Raw genomic sequence first — 25009 nt, forward strand, 5'->3', positions numbered from 1 at the left:
CACCGTGGGCTGTTCTCACCTCGCCCTTCAAGGTGAGAAGAAGCCAGGGTTCTCGGTGGCAGAGAAGCCCAGGACCTCTGACTGACTTTCCCGACGCTAGCGGGACAAGGGGAAGTGGTTCGGGAACGCGAGTGTCATCCCCTTGCTGACCCCGGCCTCCCCCGTGTCCCCAGTTCCCCTCTCCCCTTCCTCCACTCTTCACCCACCTTTCTCCAAATGTGCCACCGGCTCTCTCTCTGTCTGCCTCCCTCTCTCCGTCTCTGTCTGTCTCTGTGTCTCTGTCTCTCTCCCTCTCTCTCTTCTTGTGTCTCCCTATCCCTCTCCCTCCCTCTCTTTGTCTCTCTCTGTCACTGTCTCTATGTCCTTGTCTGTCTCTTTCTCTCCCTGTCTCCCCTCCCTGCTCTCCTCTGATGAGGCTCTTACACCCCACTTCAAGGCCGTGTACCCCACAAGGTGTCCCACCCAGGAGTCACTCAGTATTTGTTCCTGGAAATGACGAGACAGACAGTGCTTCCCTCATCCCAGGCTGGTCCCTAAGGAGGGGCCGCTACAGGGTTGACATTTGCTCACGAGAAGCCATTTGAAAGCAGTGCTTAGCCCTCCAAACGGGTACCGACTCCCGACTCCCTATGAGAAAGGACACTGAAAACACGGGGGGCGGGGGCGGTGTTCCCCATGGCTGCCTGTCCGCTTCAGATTCAGGAAATGTAGAGGAAATAATTCCTGGGAGTCTCCACCGAGTGTGGAAAGGAGAGGAAGGAATCCAAAGAAAATGACGTATCACTTATATTTCCTCTGCCCTGACTGCCTCCTGGAGACGCCTCTCCTGGCTCAGAGGGGCTGGTGGGAAGGAAGGGGTGTCCCAGGAGTGGGGCTGGGAGGCAGGACATTCTTCCCACACCCTTTCTTCAGCCGCTCTGGTGACCTTTACTCAGGATGTCCTGTGGACCTCAGCAAAGACCTAACAAATGGTGTACATAGATCCAAATTCACAGGACCTGGGAGAAAATATTCCTTAAGGAAAAGCAATGTAGTCACATCCTGTATGTGCATGCGAGTTGCTTCTAAATTCAGTGCTCAAGGCAAGAAAAAAAATGCGTATAGCCAGAAATCTTCCTTCTGGATATCTTAAATCACATCCATGGTTCTGTGGGTACGACTGGCACAGGGAGTCTCATGAACGCGGTGTCTGGGAGCCTCTAAGCTTGGTGGCAAGAGGGAGGGAGATGTCCCCAGTCGGCCGCCTGGTCTGCAAGCCAGCCCCCGAGGGATGGGAAGGGCAAAAGAATTCTCCCTGCTCCGGCCACATCGGGCGGCTCTCTGTTGTCGTGGGCGTGACCCAGGTGAAGGCAGTCACCTCCCAGCAGACCTCGGACCTCGCGTGCAGCGAGGCCGGGCCTCCTCCCTGCACAGGGGAGGCCACCCACCACCCAGCCGCCCTGCTCCTTCCTGCCCCCCGACGCGATCTTCCGACCCTTGGGGCCACGGTTGTGGGCGGAGCTGGGCCGGGAGCTGCCAGCTGTGGGGGGCCAGCTGCGTTAGAGGGAGGTACTTTCTAACGTGCAGAGTGCACACGTCAATCCCTCCACCCCGACTCACCTCCGCCCCAACCCTGCAGTCGGGGGTCAAAGCGTGGGCCCGCTGTGCGGACGGCACACGAGAGCCCGCCAGAGAGTCCGGCCAGCTCTGCCCGCGCCCCGGGCCACTCGCGCTCGTCTGGGGAAGAGATGGTTTCGACGCTGCTCCCTCTCGAGCTCCAGCAATGCATGCGTGACCGGCTCCGTCTACACCGTATTTGTGGATGACGCCGGCCCTGACTCATCTGAGGGATTTTGTCTGTTTTACCCGCGGCTCTAACACCCGGGGTCTCCGGCCGCATTGTGTGTGTACCTAGTGCTGTGGAAACGTTTGTGGAATGAGCGAGTAAGCGGACCTTCCTCTAAACCATTCATTGCTTTTGCATGAAGTAAATGTATTTAAAAAAACAGGTGCACATCAGCACCACACCCACAAGCAGAGGGGACCAAGCGACAATGACGAGACCGTGCAGGCCATGAGGTCCACGGGGCTCTGAGCCCAAGCCCACTCTTCCTGAAACGGGAGATTCTCAAGTGAAAGACACGTGCAGGGACATATTAGCACGAAACCAAGACTCTCTCCTTGGAGAAACGGGTGATCCAGAACGTCTGAAAAAGGGAATCTGTCTCATGGTGGGAGTCGGTGTCATTCAACCCTATGTCCTTCTTTTCCCCCAAATCCTGTCCGGATTGTGGGTCCTTCCAGGACTGCGGCTGTGCCTTGGGAAGCCTGGTCTGTGGCAGACTGTGTCCTGAGGGGAAGCGGGTGGTCAGAGGCTAAGGGGCACATGCCCACTGCAGCGGGGTCCCAGATTTCTGATCAGGAGGCGAAAATCCTACCGACAATCTGAGAGCGCTGAGGTTTTTTTTAAATCTTTTTTAATGTTTATTTTTGAGAGAGAGAGAGAGAGAGAGCGCGCATGAGGGGGCAGAGGCAGAGAGAGAGGGAGACACAGAATCTGAAGCAGGCTCCAGGCTCCAAGCTGTCAGCACAGAGCCCGACGCGGGGCTCGAACTCACAGACCGCGAGATCATGACCTGAGCCGAAGTCGGACGCTTAACCCACTGAGCCACTCAGGCGCCCCGCGCTGCGTTTTAATAATAAAACCCTAGTTGAGCTGCACAGAGGCTGTCGGGGTGGGGGTGAGGTGGTGATGCTGGATTTTTACCCAACGTTTGCCCTGGGCCTGTGGCCGCAGATGACACACGCACAGAGGTGTGCCTGTCTTCCACTGTGGTGTCTGCCTTAGCGATTGGTAGATAATCACGGCCGAGAAGCTGAATTTGGGGAGGCTGTCCCAAGATTCCCCACCTGCTCTGAATGGTAGGTGGTCAGAACGTGCTCTCTGCCCCTCGGAGGCCCGGCTCAGGGTTTCAGAGGCTCTGCTAGAACAGAAGCCACATGAGGCCCCTGATGGTCTCACCGCATCCCCCCCCCCCCCCCCACCTACTGTTTGTGTCACAAAAGGACGAGTAGATCGGATGGCAAGAGCCCACAGAAGAGGGTGCGGAGAAGGGGGTGGCTGGGGTCTGGGGAGAGTGCCCAGTGTCTGGCTGTCCCCCCCCCGGACACCCCTCGCCCCTCGCCCCCAGCACAGCCGCCCTGAGAGCCCTGTGTTTCTCAGGAGGGGTTCCCGGCTCTTCTGTGCACATAGGCAGGTCCAGGCTGGAAACGTTCCAGGACATTCCACTTGTTAGGGGGCGTGCGTTCCACAGAAAGCTTTCCTGTTCGTGGTGAATTTTAGTTCCCCAGATGGCTTCCCGCTGGTTCCAGGCACCTTCCTAGCTTGCGTTCGCCCGGCCTCCTCCTCCCGAACCTGCTTTGTGAGTCGTGACATCCTGCACTGCTGGCCTCAGCTGTCCAAGTGGCCGCGGCCGGAAAGACAGCCGTAGCTTGTTTGGGATGTGATCGAGGGTCCTGGCAGGGCAGCAGCGTGTAATCGGCTGGCTTTTGCCCCTAGCGCTCCCAGCTGGAGCCCAGCCTCACGCAGGACGCTCGGGACGCCGGGACGGGGCTGTGGCTGTCTGGTGGGAACCGTCTTTCCCGCCTCCCAGCTGCCGTGGGCACAGTGCTGACAGCAGCCTGTGGTTACCTTTCATCACTCCGAGCAGGTGAACAGCACTTGGTTTTGCTTTTTTCCCTCCCCTCTGCCTGTGCATCTCAGCCTGCTGGGCCGGCCCTGGTCCCCGTCCAGACACCGATGAGTCAGGACAGCCGAGGCCGCTCCCTGGACACAGGACTGAGCTCCATGCCGTGATAAACATGGACCTCACCAGGCCTGGCTCCATACGGAGACCCCGCAGCCGCGCTGCTAGGAATAAGTCATGCTGGTGATGATCCCCGCTCGGGAGGTGCGGGGCTAAGTGATTGCATTTACAGTTCAGCTCCGAAATCTGCATATTTCAAAGGCCCTGCTTTCTGAAAAGACAGTTTATCCTTCGTTCGCTGGAAACTCGACAGAAAGAACTGTCTGTATGTTTCCATATCCCCCTGGAGGCATTCCAGGGCGGGACCCACGTCTTAGGACCAGGCTCCTGCTCCCACAGGGTCCAGACACCCTGGAAGGGAAAGCGGCCGGGAGCCAGAGGAGGGCAGCTCCATCCCAGTGGGATTTCCGTTCCCGGAACTCCACCCAGGATCGCCAGGACCGAGATGGTCTCCCAACCACCCAGCACGTCTAATTGCCGTCTAACTGCCATTCCCAGAAAGGAGAAACTCATTTCCCCGGTTGTTTGAAAGGCACTCGCAGCCGCATGACCTCGGTGTGGCCCCGCGTCCGACCGCGGCCTGTCTTCAGGAGGCAGTGCCGGCCGGCAGCAGGGCTCTCACACCGCGGGCCACTGCAGACCCTTCCTGGGATGGTCCCGTGATGTCCGCCCCGCACCCTGGAGGCCGCAGAGGCCGTGTGTAGAGAAGCCTCTCCAAGCCGAGGGTCCCCCTCCTTGCGTGAAGGCAGACTCAGTTACCCACGTGGCTGTTCATTCCCCTCGTGTTTAGTGAGCACCTGCTATGCTCCCGATGCCAAGTCAGGAGACGTAAGCGATTGGGACGCAGGTGCCCCAGGGAGGAAGGCTGACGAGGAACAGGGTCAGGCACGGGTGAGTGCCATCAAAAGGCAGTGCGATGCAGAGTGGGCGGGTGGACGGGGCGCTGGGCTGAGTCACGCCCCAAGGTCACATCCACCCGGACCCTCGGAATGGGGCCTTCTGTGGAGACAGCGTCTTTGCTGAGGTGCTCAGTTCAGCTGAGGTCACGCTGGAGCAGGGCGGGCCCCGGTCCAGGGACCTATAAGGACAAGGGTGTCCTTGTAGGAGGCAGAGAGGCACGACAGGGAGGAGAGGCCGCGTGGTGGTGGAGGTGGGGACAGTGACACGTCCAGGAGCCAGGACGGGGGGTGGAGGGCCTGGCCCTTGGCCTCCACCCGAGGCGGTGGGGGCACGTCCTTCTGTCTAGCTGGTTGGCTTTGACAGCACATCTCACTCGGCTCCTGGGACTCAGATGAGATCTGCACGAGGCTGAGGCCCTGCCTGCCAGTTATCAGGCAGAAGACCAGGGCCTCCCCGGGGGCTGGAGGGGCCGGGCGGCCTGGGGTCCGCGTGTGGCTTCTGCCAGGCCTTCCCCAGCCGGCACTGTCACATTCGGATGGGTCTTTCCTGCCCGTGCCCTGCAGGACATCGGTGGCTGAGCAGAGACCAGAGGCCAGTTTGTGCACCCAGTTGTGGCATGGGGAATGTCCAGACGTTGCCCAGTGTCCCCCAGAGCAAGATCACCCCCGTGGAGACCCCTGTCTCACCCCGAGGGCCTGCTCCACCCCTCGGCGAAGTGGCTCACCTGCTCCGGGGCTTGGCGTGCTCGCCGTGACGTGGGGACGGTGGCCACTCCGTCCTCAGAGGGGTCCTGCAAGGCCAGAGGAGCCGGCCTGAGCCGGGGGCCGCCCCTGCGCCCAGCGCGATTCAACCCACTCTGTGGAAGGTGCACCTTCCTACGGCCACCGAGAAGGTGCCGTTGAGACCGTCGCCTTTCCAGTGCTACGGAGAGGGTTCTCGGTTCCATGCCGCCCTCGCCAGGCCCCTTCCAGACACGCTCGCCTCCCCCCGCCCCCCAGCTGTGGCGGGAGGTTCCAGCTGTTCTAGCTGTGGGCTAGGCGTTCACAGCCGCGCTGGTTTTCTTCTCTGCGGGCTGACACTTTGGACAAACGCTACAGGCTTCCTATTTTTGATAATGACAGGTCACCTGTTTAAGAAACAAATGGGGCTGCTGAGCGGCTGACCGCGAGGGCATCCGGTCTGGGAGGGCGGCGTCCCCCCCGGGGTCGCGGACAGGTGGCCGGGACGGATGGAGGGAGGCTCTCTCCAGCCTTTCTGCGACCGTCTGATGGAACACAAGTAAGAAAATAACGTAGCCGCTAGTGCAGACGTGGTGTGGGAGACATCCTGCCGTCGGGCCCTGGCACTTGTCAGCCACGTGGACTTGGGGACATCACCGTGGGATTCTCCATCTTCTCAGGCCTCAAAGGAGGCTTATCGGTTCTGGCTTCAGTTGAGATCTTTGATTTTCAAGGGAAAGAAAACTCAATCCTGACAGACGTGACTCTAGTAGGGCTCGCTGGCCCCTGGGACTGCAGGATTCAGTGGCTGGCGTCAGGTGAGGCTTGAACCAGCAGCCTGGCCCTTTCTGCCCACCCTCGGGGGAGCCTCAGCTTTATGTCTCTCCTGGAGCTTGGGTTCCTGAAGCACAGGACACTGAGAATGGGAAAGAGGGAGTTTCCGCGAGACATCAAGGACGGAGATGCTAGCTCCCACACTCCATGCCTTCTCGCTCAGCCTGCTGTCCCTGGGCGGTTCTGGGAGCATCTCCCCCCCCCCCCCCCCCCCCCCCCCCCCCCCCCCCCCGCCACCACCACCACTGAGAGGCTCCCCGCACTGCAGGCAGCACCTGTAGTCGTCAGGTCAGGACGCACCGGCCACGTGGGCCTTCCCAGGGGACTCAGAGACCTCAGCTGTCGGCCTTCCATGTTTTAGTAAATAAGCTAAGGGCAAATAGTTCCTTAAACCGCGGCCCCAGGGCCTGGCAGCATGCCAGGGGGGGCAGTGCGCATGCGCGGCGTCAGGCCTGTGGCGGGGCCTTGAGAAGCAGCCCCTGTGCGGCCAGGTTACAAGCGGGGCTCGGCTGCTGGCCCAGCTTGGGGGCCCAGGGGCGTGGGCTGCGGGGGTGCGTGGGGGAAGGCAGGGGAGATGGCGGGGGCGTAGGGGTCGTGCGGGGTGGGGGTGGGGCTCCGGGACGAAGGTCGGGGAGACGCCTTGGCTGTGGGGGTCTTAGCAGTGGGTGGGCGGCCTTGCCTGGACGACACCGGGAGGTCTGGAGCGGCTGGGGTCACGGCTGGTCTGTGAGCTTCCGGGATTAGTAGCGGGAACCAGGGAAGAGATCTCGAGGCGGGCTCGCCGAGACCCCGGCCTGTTTTCGACATTTGCAGGTAGCGCATTGACGCTTTCCACACTGCAGGCACGTCCTGCTGCCCACAGGAAGGCGGGGCGTTCTAGAAATGTGGGTTCTCCCGGACCGCGGTCCAGGAGTCCAGGCGTTTAGAGTCACTGACAGACACCTTCTTATAGGCGGTGGGGGCCTCTTGGCTGCTGTCGATGAGGGCTGGGTCCTCTGCTGCCCTCGAGGCCCCCCCGGGGTCGCAGTGGACATGTCGGCCTGCCGTTGGCCCTGAGAGGGAGGCATCGCAGGATGGCTTGACCCGGCTTGTTCTGGACGCCCGGTATGCTGGTCACACAGCGGGCCCCTCGGCATCTGGCGGTCAGCGGGCTGGGGTCCACACGTCCACGACGGGAAGCCCAGGGCAGGACCTGCGGGGCTGGGGTGGGGAGGGGGGAAATGGCCGGCACCCGTGTGGCGTCCGTGTAGGCAAACCCACGAGTCAAAACTCAACTGCTTTTCACGTAAACACAAATAATATTTTTCATGGTGTAAACCTCAAACTTCCAAGAATACATCTGCAGGGTGTTCCCAGGAAGGCCAGAGGTTTTTGCTCAAAATGCACTGAGAGGTCAGTCCCAAGGGCGTGCCCAGGTCCGCTGGGGCAGTGCAGTGGCTCCGGTGACCCCACAGTGGCTCTGCCCATGGCCCGCCGCCTGGGTCCCAGCTGGCGGCTCTCTCGGTGCCATGTTCCAGGCAGAGCTCCGGGCACCAGACACGCAGCAGCAAGGCCACGTGTGGACCCCACCCTCACAGTTCGCGTGTCCTGTGAGGACAGAGGGGAGACACAAGGATAAGCAGGTTTAATTTCCTCTTGCTGAAACCAGTTAGAACAACTTAGTGGCTCAACGTGGCACATAGGAATTCTCTTGGTTCCGGAGGCCTCTCGGGGCTAAAGGCGGGATGTCCTGAGTGCTGGCTCCTTGTGGCCCGGGGGGGGGGGGGGTCCCAGTGTCCAGGCACCTGCTTCTGGGGCCATGGCCCTTCCTCTGTCACGGGCAGCAGTGTGGGCCTCTGCACCCCCCCCGTCTCCCTCCACACCTCCCCCCGTTCCTGCCCAGTCTCCCTCTACTGCTCCCCTCCTCTCTCCCTCCCTGTCTCTCTCTTCCACTTGTCAGTTCCCTGTGCCCACATCCACCTGCCCGCATAATCCAGGACAACCTGCCCAGCCCCAGGTCAGCTGGTCGGCGACCTTACTCTCTTCGCCATACAACCGAACACATCCCCAGGCTCTGGAACTGGGACGTGAGAGTCTTTGGGGACCCGTTATTCTGCCGACCACAGTGGGCAAACTCTGCTGACACAACAACAAAATAAGGCGGGGAGGGGGGAAGGGCAGAGCTGGCGGGTGACACCGGTGTCGTTGCCGGGTGCCCAGAGGAGGCCTCAGGAAGAGACTGACTGGTGTCAGACAGGTGAGGGCGGGACATGCTCTGGGCCCAGCAAGTGCCAAGGTCCTGGGGCAGCGTGTGCCCAGTGCGTTTGGCGGGATGGCTGGAAAGCAGGGGGGGGGTGTGCTGGAGACTCACATCTGGGCACCCCGGGCACCCACCCGGGCTGCCGTGACGACCTCCACCCACCAGGCGGCCTGTGTGACGGTAGCTCATTGTCTCACGGTTCTGGAGGTTGGAAGTCCAGGACCAAGGTGCTGGCAGAGCTTCACACGGCCTCTCCTCTGTGTGCACACGCTCCTGGGGTCTCTCCCTCCGGGAGGCCACGGTCCTCACACGGTCCTGCTGCTTGCTTGCGGGGGCAGGTGACCCGATGAGGTCAGTTTAGTGGAGGGGGCGGGTGCAGGGGGATTAGACTCGGCAGGCGCGGTGCTCTGCGGTGAAGCAGGGACTCTGGGCCGCACCGGGGACGTGTGGGGCCAGGCGGGTCTCCGCGCGGGCCGCCTCCCAGCTCTGGACGCAGACGTGCTGTGCCCGATGTGGAACAGCACCGCTGGCCTCCGCCCGCTGATGCCAGGGCACCCCTGCCCTGGTTGTGACGCCCACAGTGTCCTCAAGTGCTGCCAGGTGTCCCCTGGGGGCACCCCTCGCTGAGAACGGGGTGCACAGGTCAGTGCCGCAGAGGGGGTGTTTCTGAGACGGGACAGGGCACCAGGCGGTGGGGGGGGGGGCAGTGTTCGTCCGGAGCGCGTGACACTGACGAGACCCCAGCGCCACAGGCCGGTTCTGGGGCAGCCGACGGGGCGGGAACCTGGGTGTCTCTTCCGATTCTTCCGTTTTCCAGGGGAGGCAGGAAGCAAGGTCCTCAGCTGAGGCTGCAGGTACAAATCACGCTCCCTCCTTCCCCTCTTGTTAAAGCGGGGCCACAGCCTCAGCCGGGTGTCTGAGAAGAAAGCGTGTCAGGTGGTGCTCGGTCAGTGCCCTTGGGCTCCGAACAGGGACGTCCCACGGCGCGGACACGGGGCGGCTGGTCTGCCAGATGGGGGTGGGTGGTCAGTGTTTACCAGACGGGGCGCCCACTTTGTAGGGGCCGGGGGAGGGGTTGGGGGGGGCAAGCGCCTGTCTCCTGCCTCCACCCCCCCTCCCAGGGCGGTTCCATCCGGGTATGACAGGTGGGAGGCCCCCGGGGGACGTGCCCAGGGGAGGGGCCGCCCTCCTCGGGCCCCTCCCGGCCTCCACCAGGACGGGGCCTTGCTCACAGGGTCCAGGCTGTTGGCTGGGCCTCTGTCCTAGGGGTTTTCCTCACACCTGGTGGCAACAGCAGCCAGGTGCATGTGCACCACCGAGGGCCCGGGGCCCTGACCACGCCGCCCCCACAGAAGCAGTGACATCCCCAGGGTCCCTGCCCCGTACGCCTCCCCAGAGGCGGGCGAAGACACCAGCTTAGATCAGCGTCCGGTGTCACAGCTCCTGCCTCTGACGGCAAGAAAGGGAACTATTTTTACTTTCCACGGAGTAGTTTGGTCAGGTCGGCTCTGCGTGTAGCCCCCGTCTGAAACCAGCAAGCCTTGATTTTATTTCAGAGAAACGGCCCGGCTTATGCAAGGGACCGTTTTCACACTCTTCCGAGCAGATTGTGGAAAATGCCTGTTAATATTCTGTGTGCTTGAGCACTTAGCAGCGGGCACGGAGCAAGCGCGCTTATCCTAATTGGGAGGAGGGAGAGTGTGGTGTGGGGACGTGAGCCACGGAGCCAGGTGGCCACTTGGGAGCTGGAGTCACCCCAGCCCTCACCGCCCCGGTCGGCTTTCTTCCTCGCTTCTGGTCCCTTCACCCGCGAGACGGCTTGAAGCCGCATTTGTCTACCGGCACTGCTCCCAGAGTGGGGGGAGAGGAACAAGCCCCACGTGTGGTCCCCGCTCAGCAGGACTGGCTGACGTGGCCCAGCCTGCAAACCCACGGTGCACGCATCTTCCGGACACCTCCACCGGGCCGACCCTGTTTCTGACGCAGCCCACCCTGCCGGGAAATGCGCGGCGCCCAGGCTTCCTGGGGAAGTTGGGGCCGGGCGCCAGGGAGTGGTTTCTCCAGTTCACGCTTCTGTCACAGAACCTGTCGACGCGGAGCTTAGGACGGTGCTCAGAGCACGCGCCTTCCTCTGAGAGTTTCCAGCCAGGCGGGAGGCGGCCGGTTACCGGGAATGCCGACATTCGAAGCAGCACGAGAGAGCGGCCTGTGTTGAGGGGGCAGGTCAGGGGGACCGGGAGTTAGGTGGACCCGGACGGCCTCGAGCAGTCCCTTCGTCTCCCTGAGCCGTGGTTTCCACATCCGTGAACTGGGAAGAACGATTATCCTTCTGCAAGAGGATTTTGAGGAAATTCGATAAGGTAACGCGTAAGTGTTTCGCAAAGTGCCTGACACATAGCTGGTCCTCAGAAATGGGAGCAAAGACAACTGAAGGCAAGCAGTTGCGATTGGGTGGTATTGGGACAAACGGATGGCACGATGCCTGACACGAAGCAGGTTCTTGGTAAATATTTGTTCACTGGATGGATGGATGGGGGACGGATGGATGGGCAGGTGGGAGAGTGGATGGATGGGTGGATAGGGAGAGGACCTTGCACAGTGAGCGAAGTCAAGTGTCGAGGAAGGGAAGCAAGTATCCCGAGTGGCTGGAGGAGGGCAGAAGGCCAGGAAGGCAAGTCGGGCCCGAATGCACCCACGTGCGGGCAGATAGCCTGCCAGGCACAAGTGTGGGTCTGATAGCCTCGCGTCCAGTGTGGCCCAGAAGGGTGGCCCCCTCTGGGGGCAGAGACGTGCGACCATAGGCACTGCCCACGACCTCAAGAAGCCCTTGCCGCCCTGCGCACGGGGGTGTGGGGCGTGTTCTCTGTCCCAGGACTGCGGAACTCAGGGCGGGCTCCTTCCCGACCTCCAGAACAGCTGTGCAGGGACACGACGGGAGAAGACAGCATAGGTGTTTGAGTCCTGCAGAAATCATGCGGACAGGTTCCAGACCATCTCCGTCTCCTGTCTCCGGAGGTCCTGCCGGCCGCTGGAAGGGCGGACACCCAGCTCTGGCCTCTCTCTCCCCGACCTGGGGCCTGCGGGGTCACGGGCACTCAGTGAGGACCAGCTGAGGTCAAGTCTTGTTCACGTCAAGGGCAGCTCCTCTAGCCCAGGACTTTGTCCACGACCTAGGGCCCGGTGGCTGGAGGGGCCTCTGGGGAACTGAGGGATCCACTAGGGGACTGTGGGTCCCGTGAGGGAGGCACCGTCACCTTAGCTCAGGTGGGGAAACTGAGGCTCACACGGCTTGAGTTTTTGCCCACAGTTGGGATGTGGGTGCAGGTGGGGTTTGAATTCTGGTGGCTTGGCCGCAGCTGACAAGCAGAGCTCACCCGAGCGCATTCCAGCTCTGTTTGGGGTGGGTGGGTGGGGACGTGAGCTGGGCCAGGAACGGGTGAGGGTTTGGGCCTGGCCCCGCGGCCATGAGGGACGTGTTGCTGCCCCGTGGGCTCGGGTCTGGGGAGATGCGGGTGTGAGGTGTAGACGGGCTCTGAGTCGAGATGGCAGAGTTGGTGCTGGAGGGACTGAGATCTCGGGGGGCCTGCGGTCTGCGTGAGAGGAGGACGCGAGTGGGGGGCAGAGGTGGAACGCAGTGGGCTGGACGTCTGTGCCCCAGATTCCCACACGAGAGACCTCTCCCCGAGGGCACGGCATTAGGAGGTGGGTCTCTGGGGGGTGATGGGGCTGGAGGTGGTCCTGGGGGGTCCCATTGTAAGAAGAGGAAGAGACGGCATATCCCTCTCTGGCTCTGAACACACGCACCCGGGACAGCCATTAAAGGCACGGCGAGAAGGTGGCCGGGGAACAGGCTCTGACCGGAAACCAGACGGGACCTTGGTCTGGATGCCCAGCCTCCAGGGCTGTGACAAACAGAGGCGTGTAAGCGCCCAGTCTGCAGTGTCTCTTCCGGCAGCCCAGGCGGGCATTCAGCCCTGCACTCATTCGTTCCTGCATTCATTCGTTCCTGCACTCATTCATTTCTGCATTCATTCGTTCCTGCACTCATTCATTTCTGCGTTCATTCGTTCCTGCGCTCATTCATTTCTGCATTCATTCGTTCCTGCGTGCATGCATTCTCTCACATTTAGGCGCTCAGTGAGCACCTACTATGGACCAGGTCCTGGGGCTGCGGGAGCCAGCAAGGCAGGCAGTCCTGCCCTTGGAGGTCGGGAGGCAAGGTGAAGGAGGGGCCGGATCCTCCGTCCTCGGCCAAAGGGGCTCCCGGACAGACCCAGCCGGACTCTCAGCTCTTTGGGATCTGGCCCTGCATCCCCACTGCCGTCCCCAGAGCGCAGGCCCTGGAGTTCCTCCTGTTTGTGACCCCCAGGGCGGAGTTGGGCCCACAGGACCACACTTCCCAGGAGATTCGTTTGGGATCTGAGCGGAGAAGCCAGCCCAGTGGAGCCAGAGCGCACCCCTCAGAGGCTCGGGTGGGTGTGGGGAGGGTGGGGACCCGACCTCTCCCACCTTCCGGACAGCTTCCCTTGGTGGCCGCTGAGCGACAGGACGCCCCAGTGTCCCCGTGCCCGGTCCTCAGGAATTGGGGGGCCCAAACTGGGGCGGGACGGGGCGGCCGCGTGACGCTCCGCACGCCTACAAAGTGCCCGAAGGAGCCAGAAAATCCGTTCTGCCAGGTGTTTCCAGTCACTCCTGATTTCGTGTGCTTTGGCCCCATAAATATTCACGTTAGGACACTCTACTGGGCTCAGGGAGAATATGTCTTGCAAGTTTTCCACGTTCTGCACAATTGTCATGACTTCACAGTTTCAGAAGGGCAGTCCGTCTTTGGCCGCTGACCAGGTAGTGGCTGGGGTCCCCAGGGAGCCTTAACAGACCGTCCGAAATGGAAGGAGCTGCTGCGCGTGGAGAGAGTGGGTGCGCGGAAGCCGGGGGCAGGGACCTCGGCCGCAAAGCCAAGCGGGCTTCTCAGCCATCAGAATTAATAGCGGGCGTGCTGGGCTGGCCTGCATTTTCATAGGCCGGGGAAGAGGGGGGCCGGGGGCTGCGGGGTGCTCTGCTCCCTCCCGTTTCCCTGCCACCTCCACCCCCCTCCCCGTGAAGGCCGCCGCCAAGGCCGAGGGTACAAGAGGGTACGGCCTGGAGCCTGGCAGGTGAAGGGTGGTGTCTCCACCGAGAACCGCGGGGTCCCACGTGCTGGGCGGCCTCAGGAGCGGGAGACCGACGGTGAGGGTAGTGCGGGCACCACAGCCAACGGCAGCCGGTCCCGTCTCTGCCCGGGTGCCCTGGCGCGCGAGGCATGCGTGGTGACGGGCGGGGAACGTCAGGGGTACGGGATTTCTGCACCTGCCCTTCCAGGCTCCCGGGCTGTGAGGGGGGCCATGTGCTCCACTTAGGGGGCTTTCCGGACCTCTGACTTCTGTCCCCCATCCCCGTGTCCTTGAAATGTCAAGTTCGCGGTGTTCAGGACAGCCCCTCCCCCACTCCCAGAAGCACACTCACGTCACCCTCTCCCTTTTTTTCTCATTTGTCTTCCCCTCTTGTCAGAGATCCGCTGGTTTTTAGCAGTTGGTGTTTCTGACCCAGGGCTCCTGGTGGATTTCAGGGTAGCGGGTCAGTGGGCTGCCCCTGGGAGCCCCTGGGTGCTGGCTGAGCGTGCGCCCTCCCAGCCTCCCCGCCCCCCCCCCCCCCCCCCCAGGCCCTACCCTCTGCCTCTTCCTCAGATTAGCTTGTGACCGGCAGCCTCTCCATGTGGGCCGTTTCCTCTCGGAATATTGGCTTGAGTCACGGTGGCAGATGGGATCCGTGACTCAAACAAGCTGCGAGCTTGAAAGCCACGCTTCCTCCCGAGCTGAAAACTCACGGCCGCCCACGTTCACCAGGTACCCTGTCTGGAAGGCGTGGGTTGGCAGGTGTGAAGTCACTCTTCTGGGAGGGGGCTGGAAGAGGCCCCTGGACGGCCTGCCCTGTCCTTGTGTGTGTGTGTGGGGGGGGGGGGGGGCAGCCTGGCTCCCTCGCTCTGGGACCGCACACAGGGTCCTGACTGCGTGGGGCCCGTTCTTCTCGGGGACGCCGAGCCCAGGGGACTGGAGGCCATCCTCAGGGGCCCAGCCCCATTTCATTCTAGCCTCTCCCTTCCTATTGTGTGGCCCTCGGCCTCGTGGTCACACGGTGGCTGCTCCGGCTCTGGGCATCGAGTCCCAGTTCCAGGCAGGAGAAGGGGGGAAGGACCGCAGACAAAGGCAAACAGACGTATACACCTGCCAAGTCTGTGCCTTTTAGACACATTTCCCAGAAATTTCACCCAGCAAATAGATCTTGGTCACTCGCCACCCCTGGCTGCAAGGTCAGCCCGGGGAGGCGAGCATTTTAGCTGGACTCATTTCTACCCCAAACAAACTGCTGGCCAAGCATCCATAGTGTCTACCACGATCCCTTTACCTAGAACCTCTCCCCTCCTCCCCCTCCTCCCCCTGCTCCCCCACCTCTGCCCTGCTTTCTCTCCCCCTCCTCACCCCCTCCTCCCCCCACCTATGCCCCCTTCCCTCCCCCCAACCCCTCCTCCCCCTCCTCCCCTCCTCTCCCCACCTCTGTCGCCCCTTCCCTCCCCCTCCCCAACCCCTCCTCCTCCTCCTCCCCCCACCTCTGCCCCCTCTTCTCTTCCCCTCCTCTTCTTTTCCCACTCCTCCCCTCCCCCACCCTCCCCTCCCCTCCTCGGTTCCCTCTCCACCTCCTCCTTTCACTCTCTTCTCCTCCCCCACCCTCCCTCTCCTCCCCTCCCCCACCTTCTCCCTCCTCCTCTTCTTTTCCCTCCCCCACCCTCCCCCTCCCCTTGTCCCTCCTCCTCCCACACCTGTCCTCCCCCTCCTCTTCTCTTCCCTCTCCTCCCCTCCCCTCCCCTCCCACACCCTCTCCCCCTCCCTCCCCCTGTGTGAGTGTTCTGTTGGCTGCTGTAAGTGACCACAAATGCGGTGGCTTAAAACAACAGGAATTCATTCTCTCACACTCTGGAGGCTGAAGCCTGAAATCCAAGTGCTGGAAAGTTGACTCCTCCTGGAGGCTCTGAGGGAGAGTCTGTTCCAGGCGTCTCTCCAGCTCCTAGTGGCCCCTGGCAATCCTTGGCTTGGGGACACCTGACTCCATCTGTCTCCGTCATCATGTGGCTTCTCCGGTGCGTGTGTGCCTCTCTGAGCCCTCTCTGAACTATCGGGATACTTGGCGTTGAATTTAGGACCCACCTTAATCCCGGACGGTCTCATCTCAAAGTCCTTACCTTAGTTACGTCTGCAAAGACCCCATTTCCAAATAAGGCCACACTCGTGGGTTCCAGCTCCTGGGGCCCCCATTCCACCCACCGCCCTCCCCAGCCATCTAAACCAGGGCACAACCTCTCAACCTCGAGGCAGCCGTGCAAAACGGGGGTGGGGGGGGGACGGGGAGCTGCCCTCCTGCACCTGTGTAAGGCTGGACCCTTCCGAAGGGGCTGGGAGCTCAGGCTTGCACATGAAACCTCTCGGGTTGAATTCCGGGGCCCCAGGGGGCAGTGCCCCTGAGACTCGCTCTGAGCCCCAAGCCCCTCTCAATGCCTCCGTGTCGGTGGCTCTTTATGAAGTGCCCGGGCCGTCCACAGAAACAGCTGTCTGCCTCCCACAGCCTCTCTGCTCTAAGGGCATCTTGTAGCGTGTAGGTCCCTTCTGGACGACCCAGGACCCTCTGCGTCTCAGGGTCCTGACGGTGATCCCATCTGCAAGACCCATTTCCCACCAGGGCGACGCGGCCACGGGTTCCGGGGATCTTTGGGAGCCGTCATGTAGTCTCCCACACCTGTGCTGACAGATACAGACCTTTGGTACCTTAATGCTAGTTTTTCCGGACCGGTTGCTGCTATGCAGAGTGGCTCTGTCCTGCTGCCTTCTCTTGAAAGCCTGGAAGATCTGGGGTCTTCGGCTGGGTGAGGTCTGGAGCACGGGGGCACCCACCCCTGGCCCCGTGATGCGGGTGCCGAGGGACAGTGTCCCCGGTCTCGTGAATTGAGAGAAAGTGTCTGGGCAACGGCCCCAGTCCCACAGCCGGGAGCCCCAGTGCGCCCCTGACGGCCGGGGCCCCACGGGTCACCACGTATGAGTAGGCGCTTTTGGGGGGGCAGGCACAGCCATCTCCGCGCCGCGATGGCTTCCAAATTACCTCACGCGCTCAGAAAGCGCGTTCCCTCAGGTCACACGACAGGAGCTTGAAATGGCTGTTCCCTAACGGTGACCTCTGTGCACTTCAGGAGCATGCGCTCCCCTCCGGCGACCCCGGGAGAATAAAGCGGGAGGAGCCCTGTGTTGGAAGGAAGCTCCTTCTCCAAAAAGCCGGGTCCCTGCCTCTGAGGCCAAACCCACCTCACGGAGCGAGAGCCCCAGAGCAGAGAATGTTCTGGAAGCTGTGGGTTCTCCGACCTTGATAATTCGCTTTCCTGGCCAGGGGCCTAGCTTTGTCGCCTCCACCCAGGCCCCGACCGTCTGGAGCCCCGGGAGAGCCACCGTCTAAGCAGCCCCTGCCGAGGCTGGCTGTTCTGCCCGAGCCGGCCGGGCTCCCGTCCACCTGCTCCAGGATGGAGCACACCTGAGTGGGAGGCCTCCTTCTGTGTAGACAAAACCGGCCCTCAAACCCTTTGTTCTGGATGCTCGAGATACCAGGGGAGGGGGCGCTCTCTCCTGGCGATTTAACCCACTGAGGCACAGACCGACCGTCGGCCGCCCTGTGTCCAGCGGGAACCTGGGTGGGGACAGTGGGCTGCATAGGTGACGACCACACCGTGTGCGGGAGGGGGCTGGCCCCCGGGAGAGCTGGAGCCACGCGAGCTAACAAACACGTGCAAACACGCAGGACGTGTCAAGCAAACGTGTATCTATCTGTTCGACAGGCTCTTACGTGGTGGTTCAGAAGGCAATTGTTAATTATAATTGAGTTTTGCATATGATCACAGGGGAGACACTTTTGGCAATAATTTCAAGGAAGCAAAAAGCAGGATGTGGACTTCTCCAGCCGGAGGACTGAGTGCGGGCACGTCCCACGGAGCCTCTCCTAGGGCAGCGTGGTCACCGGAGCCCGAGACACTGGAGAAGCCGGGGAGGGCTCAGTCATCGTGGGGTTCCTGCCGACCTGAAGAAGGTTCCGGAATGCCTGCTGGAAGCTCACTTTTTGAGAAGGCATCAGGCTCCTCTTGGATGTGAAAGGGGTCCCCCGGATGCCCGCAGCCAGGACTTGCTTTCGGCCTGGGCGCCGTGATATGGCCGAACTCACCCTCCGTGGCCAGCCTCTCCGTCCTCCTGCCACACGGGCCGTGGGTGTTTGCACCGTCGTCCTCGTCTCCAGCCCGACTGGGAGGGCCAAGGGCTGGGGAGGGGCGGCCCCACGGACGGGGGAGCCTCTTTAACTGCGCAGGGGGGAGCGTCCACCTCACGCACCTGCGGCTCGCCCAAGAGCACCTGGCCCTGCTGCCGCGAGGCGAGGCGAGGCGAGGACGCACCGTCTGGAACGGTGCCGATAGGAACAGGTCGTTGTAACGAATATCCGCGAGGGCAAAGTGGAAAGTTGGTGACCGTGCCTGGTTCCCTCTAAAATTCTCTGGGGTGCCTGGGTGGCTCAGTCAGGTAAGTGTGCGACTCTTGATTTCTGCTCACGTTACGATCTCGCGGTTCATGAGTTCCCGCCCCACGATGGGCTCCGCACGGAGAGCGAGGAGCCTTGCTTGGGATTCTGTGTCTCTCTCCTTCTCTCTCCGCCCCTCCCCCACGCACCATCTGTCTGTCTCTCTCGAAAGTAAATCAAAATAAACTTTAGAAAGTAAAATAAAGTTCTTCTTTCAGGTTTTAAAGTTTAAAGCACGTGGGTAGGAGGCCATGCAGCCACTGTGAGCTTCAGGGGTCCCCTCTAGGAAATGCGGTGAGAAAAGCACGTGGTGTAGGGCCCGCCACGGGGAGCAGAGGAAGCCCCATCGGCCACTGGCCAGTGAAACCACCGACAGCTGTCCCACCAGCCTGTGACCTGCGGAAGTCCCAGAGTCACGGGTAGGAGGTGTGGCTTCTGTTTGCGTTGAAGTCCTTGGACAGACGTTTCAAAGGCCGAGCTGACGCATGCCAATTTCCCATTGTTGTCAAAATCACATCGCATTCAAGGATGGAACCAAGAGTTTGGGGCCCCGATTCCGCTACAGGAGGAAGTGGAAAATTGCTCACAGGAAAAACCACCTCTCACTCTGGTTGAGGAGGTGCCTTTGTGATCTGCACCCACATCTGCCCGGGAGGGTGGCCCGAGATGGGCTGCGCTGAGCGCTGTCCGATGTACGGCTCCCGTCAGTGTGTCCGGTTGTCCCAGCTGACGCAGGTCTGGGTGGCAGACCGGTGGGTCTGCGCCCTGGTCTCTTGGAGCTGCCCTGACAAAGCACCACACACAGCGACGGCTGGAACAGCAGACGGCTGGAGGCCAGAAGCCTGAGGTCCAGGCGGGGCGGGGCCCTGCTCCCTCCACAGGCTCCCTCCAGGGTGCGTGCTGCCTCGTCCGGCTCCTGGTGGCCCCGTGTGTTCCTTGGCTCGTGGCCGCGTCCCTCCAGGCTCTTCCTCGGTCGTCCCGTGGCCATCTTCTCTTTGTGTGCGTCTGTGTACAAAATCCCTTCTTCCTATGAGGACCCCAGCCAGTGGGTTAGGACGCACCTCAATTCAGGATGACCTCATCTTAAGTAATTACCTCTGCAGAGACCCCTTTCCAAATAAGGCCACGGCCACGAGTCCGGAGCACCAGGGCCCAGCCATGATTCAACCCACATGGCCGCCGGGCCTGTGGGTCATGCGTTTGGTGGCCCGGCTAACGAGAGCATGAACCCCAGAGGCGGCAGCAGGAACAGGACGTTTTGCCCCCACCCCCAACCAGGCCCAGTGGGGGTGCTCGGAAGCCAGAACTCTGGGAGATGTGAGGACAGAGCTGTGTCTTTAGGTGTAGACCCCAGGGGCCTCGGCCGGCTGTCAGCCATCAGTTCAGTGGAATTCGGGCCTTGGCCCCCCAGTAATGACAGGCCACCTTCAATCTTCACAAGTTCCTCCTGGTTCCGTCTGCCCTCGTTACCCGAGAATCAAGCAACCCTGCCTCTCCAGAAGGATCTATGAGAGAGAACGTGAGTCAACACCAGGCATCCCAGAAAGAGGGAAGATGAGAGTCCCGGCAACCCCACAGGGAGCACTGATATGCACGACTCCTTAAAAGCTAAATCACATCCGCAGGTTTTTAATTGCCGGAGCTCTAACAGACCTTCCGGCTTAGGCAGAGTCCTAACTGGGCTGGTGGCTCTGACTGTCTCCCCCCAGCTGTGCCCCCCAGGGCCAGCTTCTCAGAGCTGCCGCAGCTGCTCAGAGGTCAGGGGTCAAGACGCAGGGCGAGGCCCAGAAGTGACCAGCCCCGAACCCTTACCTGGAGCCACAGGCGGGTTCCACACGAAACTCCTGCTGGGACCAGCAGCACATGACCTACCCCCACAGAAGGCCGGGAGCCCCTGCACCACGCAGAAGTGGGGTCCCTGGAAGGCAGCATCTGCATGTCTGGAAGCTTCTTGGAGATGCCAGTGCTCCGCCCACCCCACACCTGCGAACCTGCTGCTCTGCGTGGGCCCCTGCTGTCTGTGTCCCAGCCAGGCCCCCAGGACTATACAGCCCCCGTTCCTCCGAGGAGCCCCTGCCCCCCAGGGCCGAGGTAGTGGGGTGGCAGGGGTGCGGCCGGGAGTTCAGGCGCTGCTCACACTCCGGGGCTCACTCACTCACATGGTTTGGGGATGCCGCTTTGGCGCTCTCTGGGTTCATTTTACCCCAAATCAGTGCTGGGGCGTCTTCGCGGTGGAGGCGGGAGCTCTGAGGCCGGCCTGGGGGCATAAGGCAGGGCCCTGTCCCGGCGCCCCCACCCTGGACAAGTGTCCTGTTCAAGGTCTGTCAGAGCCTCTTGTTCATGCATTCGTGCTTTTATTGGTTTCGCTGTTCAAACCGCCCCGGGCCTGCTGCCGAGACCGTCTGGTGACGGTGAGCGCGGAGGGCGGTGCCTTGCCGGGGACACGCGTGTGGCACGTGGGCTCGTCCACACGTGAGTTACACGGGTGCTGGCCAGTGAGTCAAAGGTCCATGTCCAGCGAGGTGACTTTGACAGGAACACAGTAAACCTGGGTTGTGTACTGGCAGGTTGATGGAAACGTGACCAGGGCCTTGCTCCCTGGCGCCTCACCCCACGTCGGTGTTCAGGGTGCTCCCTCGTGACAGGGACATCCCTCTTTCACTGTCTGTAAAAGCACCAAAACCGCGGGAACGCCTTGTGCAAATTTCACGGATTTTTACGGACCGCTGGCGGTCACGGGCTCTCCTGTGTCACAGGCCTCCTGCCTCCCTTCCCCTTGGAATCCGCCGGCCTCCCCGGAGCAGGTGCTCTTGTCTGGGGCCCGGGGACGTGGTGGCATGGGACTGCCGGCCGAGTTCCTGTGTCGGCAGGGCACACGCTGTGTATTGTTGCTACCTAAAAAGTGGACAGAAAGTCAAGATCCGAGCCTAAAACCAACCAAAATGCACACATTTCGGGAAATTAATAGCGTCTGGAAGGCAAGCAATGACGCCTTGACGTCTGAAAGCTCTTCACGGCGGGGGGGGGGGGTCACAAACCGGGTCGGGGGGCTCGCCTGAGGCCCCCTCTGCAGCGAGCAGGTGGCGAATGCGGGCTCGCTCCTCATTTTAGAACCAACCTACAGACCAGTCAGGGAGGGCTGGGTCACGCTCGTCGAACAAAATTAGATGCCATAAGTGACCTCGGACGATGTGGGAGCGATGGCATAGCTATTTCTTTTGGGGGGTTATTCATCGTCTTATTTTTAAATTGTTATTGTTGTCAGAACAACAACATGCAAACGGCCTTCTTGACAAAATTTTCAGCGCATGATAAATACGGGGCTGCTAACGAGGCACAGCTCGTGCCGCGGACCTCTAGCTTATTCGTATACGGTTAGGAGTCTGTATAACTGGAGAAATATACGTGTAAATGAAACTTAGAGCCGTTGAGCAGAACTCCCGGGAGAATGCTAATTTTTCCTTTAACCCGCTAGGGAGTCGGCAGGCTCTGTCTAAAGTGACGCTTCCAGAAATAGAGCCGAAAGTATTCCTCTTAAGGTCGCAAAGGCAACCCTGGCATCACCGAGAATAATGCCACAGCCGGGACCACGGGAGGAGGGCGGGTGGGTGGACTTAGCTCCGTTCCCCCCCCCCCCCCCGCCCGTGCACCTGCAGGCGTCCGGGGAAAGTGACCGTAAGATCCCGCGCATGTGCGGGGACAGAGCGGAGAGCTCAAGCCAGAAAAGTGCTGTTCTTTGCAGAGTGGGGCTGGCACAGGAAATGGTCTTTCCAGAGCTTTCTACATTGTTTGAATCTTCTGACCTGCGTGCATCTCACTTTTACAAGTGACTTTGAAAAGTGACGTGAAGAAGCCCAGTGAGTTTTCGGGGCCTGACCCCACAGGCTGGTTCTCTCCCTCTCCTCCAGTCCTAGCCCAGTCCAGCCCTCACCGTGGGCCCACCCCACCCCTGGGCCCCCACCCCATCCCTGGGCCCCCACCCCCTGCCAGGCCCCACCTCCAGGCCCCACCCCTTGGGTCCTCCACCCCCCACAGCAGCCCCCCCTCCCTTGGGCCTGGCCCTGAGCAGCCACACTGCTGTCCCCTCAGGTTTGGGGGCACATCTGCCTTTGGGGGGTGGCTATTAACAGACTTTTGAAGGCGGAAAATGCGGTGCAGCACAGACATTTAAAAATAGCATGATTATATGTATTTTTTTACAACATTAAACTAAGAAGCGGAAATGATTTATGTGTCACATAATTTTTCAATTTTACACCCAATGCGTACCCTTCCGTCCTACGTGGTTAACCGGTTTATGATGGAGGATTCCGGAAAACGAGGTTCTGTGGCCTGGGGCTCCCCTGCAGGGCGGCAGCGTGGGGAGGGGAGGGGTGGGGCCGGACTGGAGGGCGGTACAGCTTGGATTTCGGTTTGCGCCCCTGGGGGGTCTCGTTGAGTAACAAACCTCAGGGGGGCAGTGGCGCAGAGAAGAGCCCCTTGCCCGAGGTGTGGCCTCGGGGTCCGGCCCTCCCTGGGGTCTGCAATCTGGGCCAAGGCGGGACTGCGCACTAGTCCGCGCAGCTGGGCCGGGACCAGGGTCCCCGCCCCACGGAGAGCCAGGGTGCTGGCCCCACGCATGCGGTGGGTGCTGCGCTGGGGTCCGGTTCCCTCGGAGCCGCGTTCCCCTCTGGCAGGAGTGGCCACTTAGAAGAACCTTCCAGAAGAACAAGCCCCTGGCCTGGCCTTCGGTAGCCCACGAGCACCAGCACACAGGCCTGGTGGCCCCGCAGCCCCGCCCAGAGGCCGCGTCTCCCACCTGGCCCCCAAGTCAGCTCCGTCCGGCTCGGCGCTCCAGGCAGGGTCCTGCGGCGGGTGTCCTGCGTGTCGGGGGCTCTGGGACTCCCAGGAGGCCGCGGGTACTTAACCCAGCTAGCGTCCCACTGTGTGCAGGTCAGAAAGACCCACGACATCAAGGGTCGGTGAGCATTTATTTATTTATTTATTTTTTAATTTTTACAGTTAACAGACTTTCCTTGAATTCCGAGCGTCAGGGTCCCTCAGCGAGCAGGGGGTTTGCCAAGTTCGGCCTGAAAGAAAGGGGCCGCCAGCGGAGGCTGGGGGCGGGCGCGGGAGGGCACGGGGGTCCCGGGGCCTGGCTGACCGCCCTCCTTTCCCGTTTCCCGCCAGGCCTCGCCAAGCCCATCGGCCTGGTGGAGGGGCCTGGGGGCCTGGGCCAGGGCGGCATGGCGGCCACCCTGCGTGAGGACAGCCAGGAGACAGAAAGCAAATACGAGGAATACGGGTACAACGCGCAGCTCAGCGACCGCATCTCCCTGGACAGGACCATCCCGGACTACAGGCCCAAAAAGTGAGTTCGCGGCCCTCCTCCCGGGCACCGCTCCCGCACACCCCGCACCCGCGAGCTGCGGCCCCCGGAGCACGGCGACGTGTGCGCTCAAGGCCCTGCAGGTGGCACGGGGTCGAGACCCGGCACGTGGAGTTGGCCACACCCGCGACCGCGCCGCCTTCTGGTGTCTCTGTCGACACAGACGCGCGCAGGTGTAAGAAAGCCGGCTTGGGCTTGCGTCGCTGCTTGTGGTCCCGTCGCTGCGGTGGGGGCCCCCCTCCCCCACCATCTAAAGGCGTCCACTATTCCCGCCCCCGCCCCCCAAATCTGTCGCCGGATGCGGCCTGGCCTTGAGGCCTCTCAGGACTGAGCCCTGCTCTACAAGCGCGGCATCCTGTTTGAAAGCTCGTTAGGTGCCTTGGCGGGGACGAAATTGGAACAAAATGCCATATTAAGCGGACGTCATTGCGTGAAAAAAGTCCCGCCAGCCTGGAACCTGGGTCCTGGAAAGGAAAGGCAGGCTCGGCCCGGCTCCTTTCTGTGGTTCCGTCTGCAGAAATGGGGCAGGCGGCCGGGAACCCCGGACTCCCCGGGGAGGTGCCGAGGCCCCGGGCTGGGCCGGGGGTGGGGGAGGGGGTGGTGGTGACGGGCGGGGCCGGGAGTGGGGGTCCTGGTGATGGGCGGGGCCTGGGCCCTGGAGGAAACTCCATGAAGGGGGCGGGGAGCATTTCTGGGCTGTGTCGAGAGGCCCTGGGGTGGGAGGCCGTCCCAGGAAGCCCCGCGAGAGGTGGGAGGGCCGGCGGGCCCGGAGGGAGGAAGCGTGGGCAGGTGCGTGTTGGGCGTGGTTACCGGTGGGGCCCGCTGGCGCACGTGGTGGGGCAGCGGCGGATTTGGGAAGGCGGAGGTGGCCTCCGGGCCGCCCCTCGAGGCCAGGCAGCGGGATCCGACCGCCAGCTCCCCGTCAGTTGCTCCGAGGGTGAGGTGCCGGAGAGCAGGTCTCCCAGGTGAGCTGGTTCTGGGTGTCGGCGTGCGCGTCTGCGCGGGGCTGGCCGGGCGGTTCCCGAAACCCGTGCGTCTGTGGTGCGGCAAGGACGTTAGGTGCGGCCTACTCTCTGGAGCCGCACGGTGACAGCTCACTGCCCGGCTCTCCTGCTTGTCTTGTGACTTCGTCCCAGAGAGGTTCCCCCTTCCTGGGTGGCCCCGGAGGGCGGAGGCCTGGAGCGCGCGCTCCCGCGGCCTCAGCCCCAGCCACGGGCGAGAACAGTTTTGTGTTCGAGGGTACCATCGATTCAGCATGAGTAAGGCCGGCTTTCCTCTTGTGAGATGGAATAACGATTCTTTGTTTGAGTCAAAAATGCAATTAAGTGTAAAACAGGCCAATTTGAAGAAGCATGCTAAGTGAAGGACGCGGGGGACGTCCAGATGTGACAAAGTCACAGACACGGGCTTGAGTGACTCAGGTTTGCGACGTACCCAATCTGTGCTCTGAGAGTGTGGCTGTGAGTGTTTGAGTGTGCACGTGTGTACATGTACGTGTGGATGTGTGTGTGCACATGCGTGAGTGCGC

The 25009-nt window shown here is 61.8% G+C and overlaps 1 protein-coding gene across 3 annotated transcripts in view; it reads left to right on the forward strand.

Annotated features, from left to right (window-relative positions):
* The window catches only part of GALNT9 (polypeptide N-acetylgalactosaminyltransferase 9), a 102779-nt gene that overhangs the window by 22878 nt on the left and 54892 nt on the right, over positions 1-25009 (forward strand). For all 3 annotated transcript variants that reach the window (XM_053206771.1, XM_053206770.1, XM_053206769.1), the window contains exon 2: positions 23283-23463. In XM_053206771.1, the coding sequence (XP_053062746.1) occupies positions 23339-23463 (125 nt within the window). In that variant the 5' untranslated portion in view covers positions 23283-23338. The remainder of the gene's footprint in view (positions 1-23282; positions 23464-25009) is intronic.

Source organism: Acinonyx jubatus, chromosome D3, assembly GCF_027475565.1.
Source record: "Acinonyx jubatus isolate Ajub_Pintada_27869175 chromosome D3, VMU_Ajub_asm_v1.0, whole genome shotgun sequence".
In the NCBI taxonomy this organism is placed as follows: Eukaryota; Metazoa; Chordata; class Mammalia; order Carnivora; family Felidae; genus Acinonyx; species Acinonyx jubatus.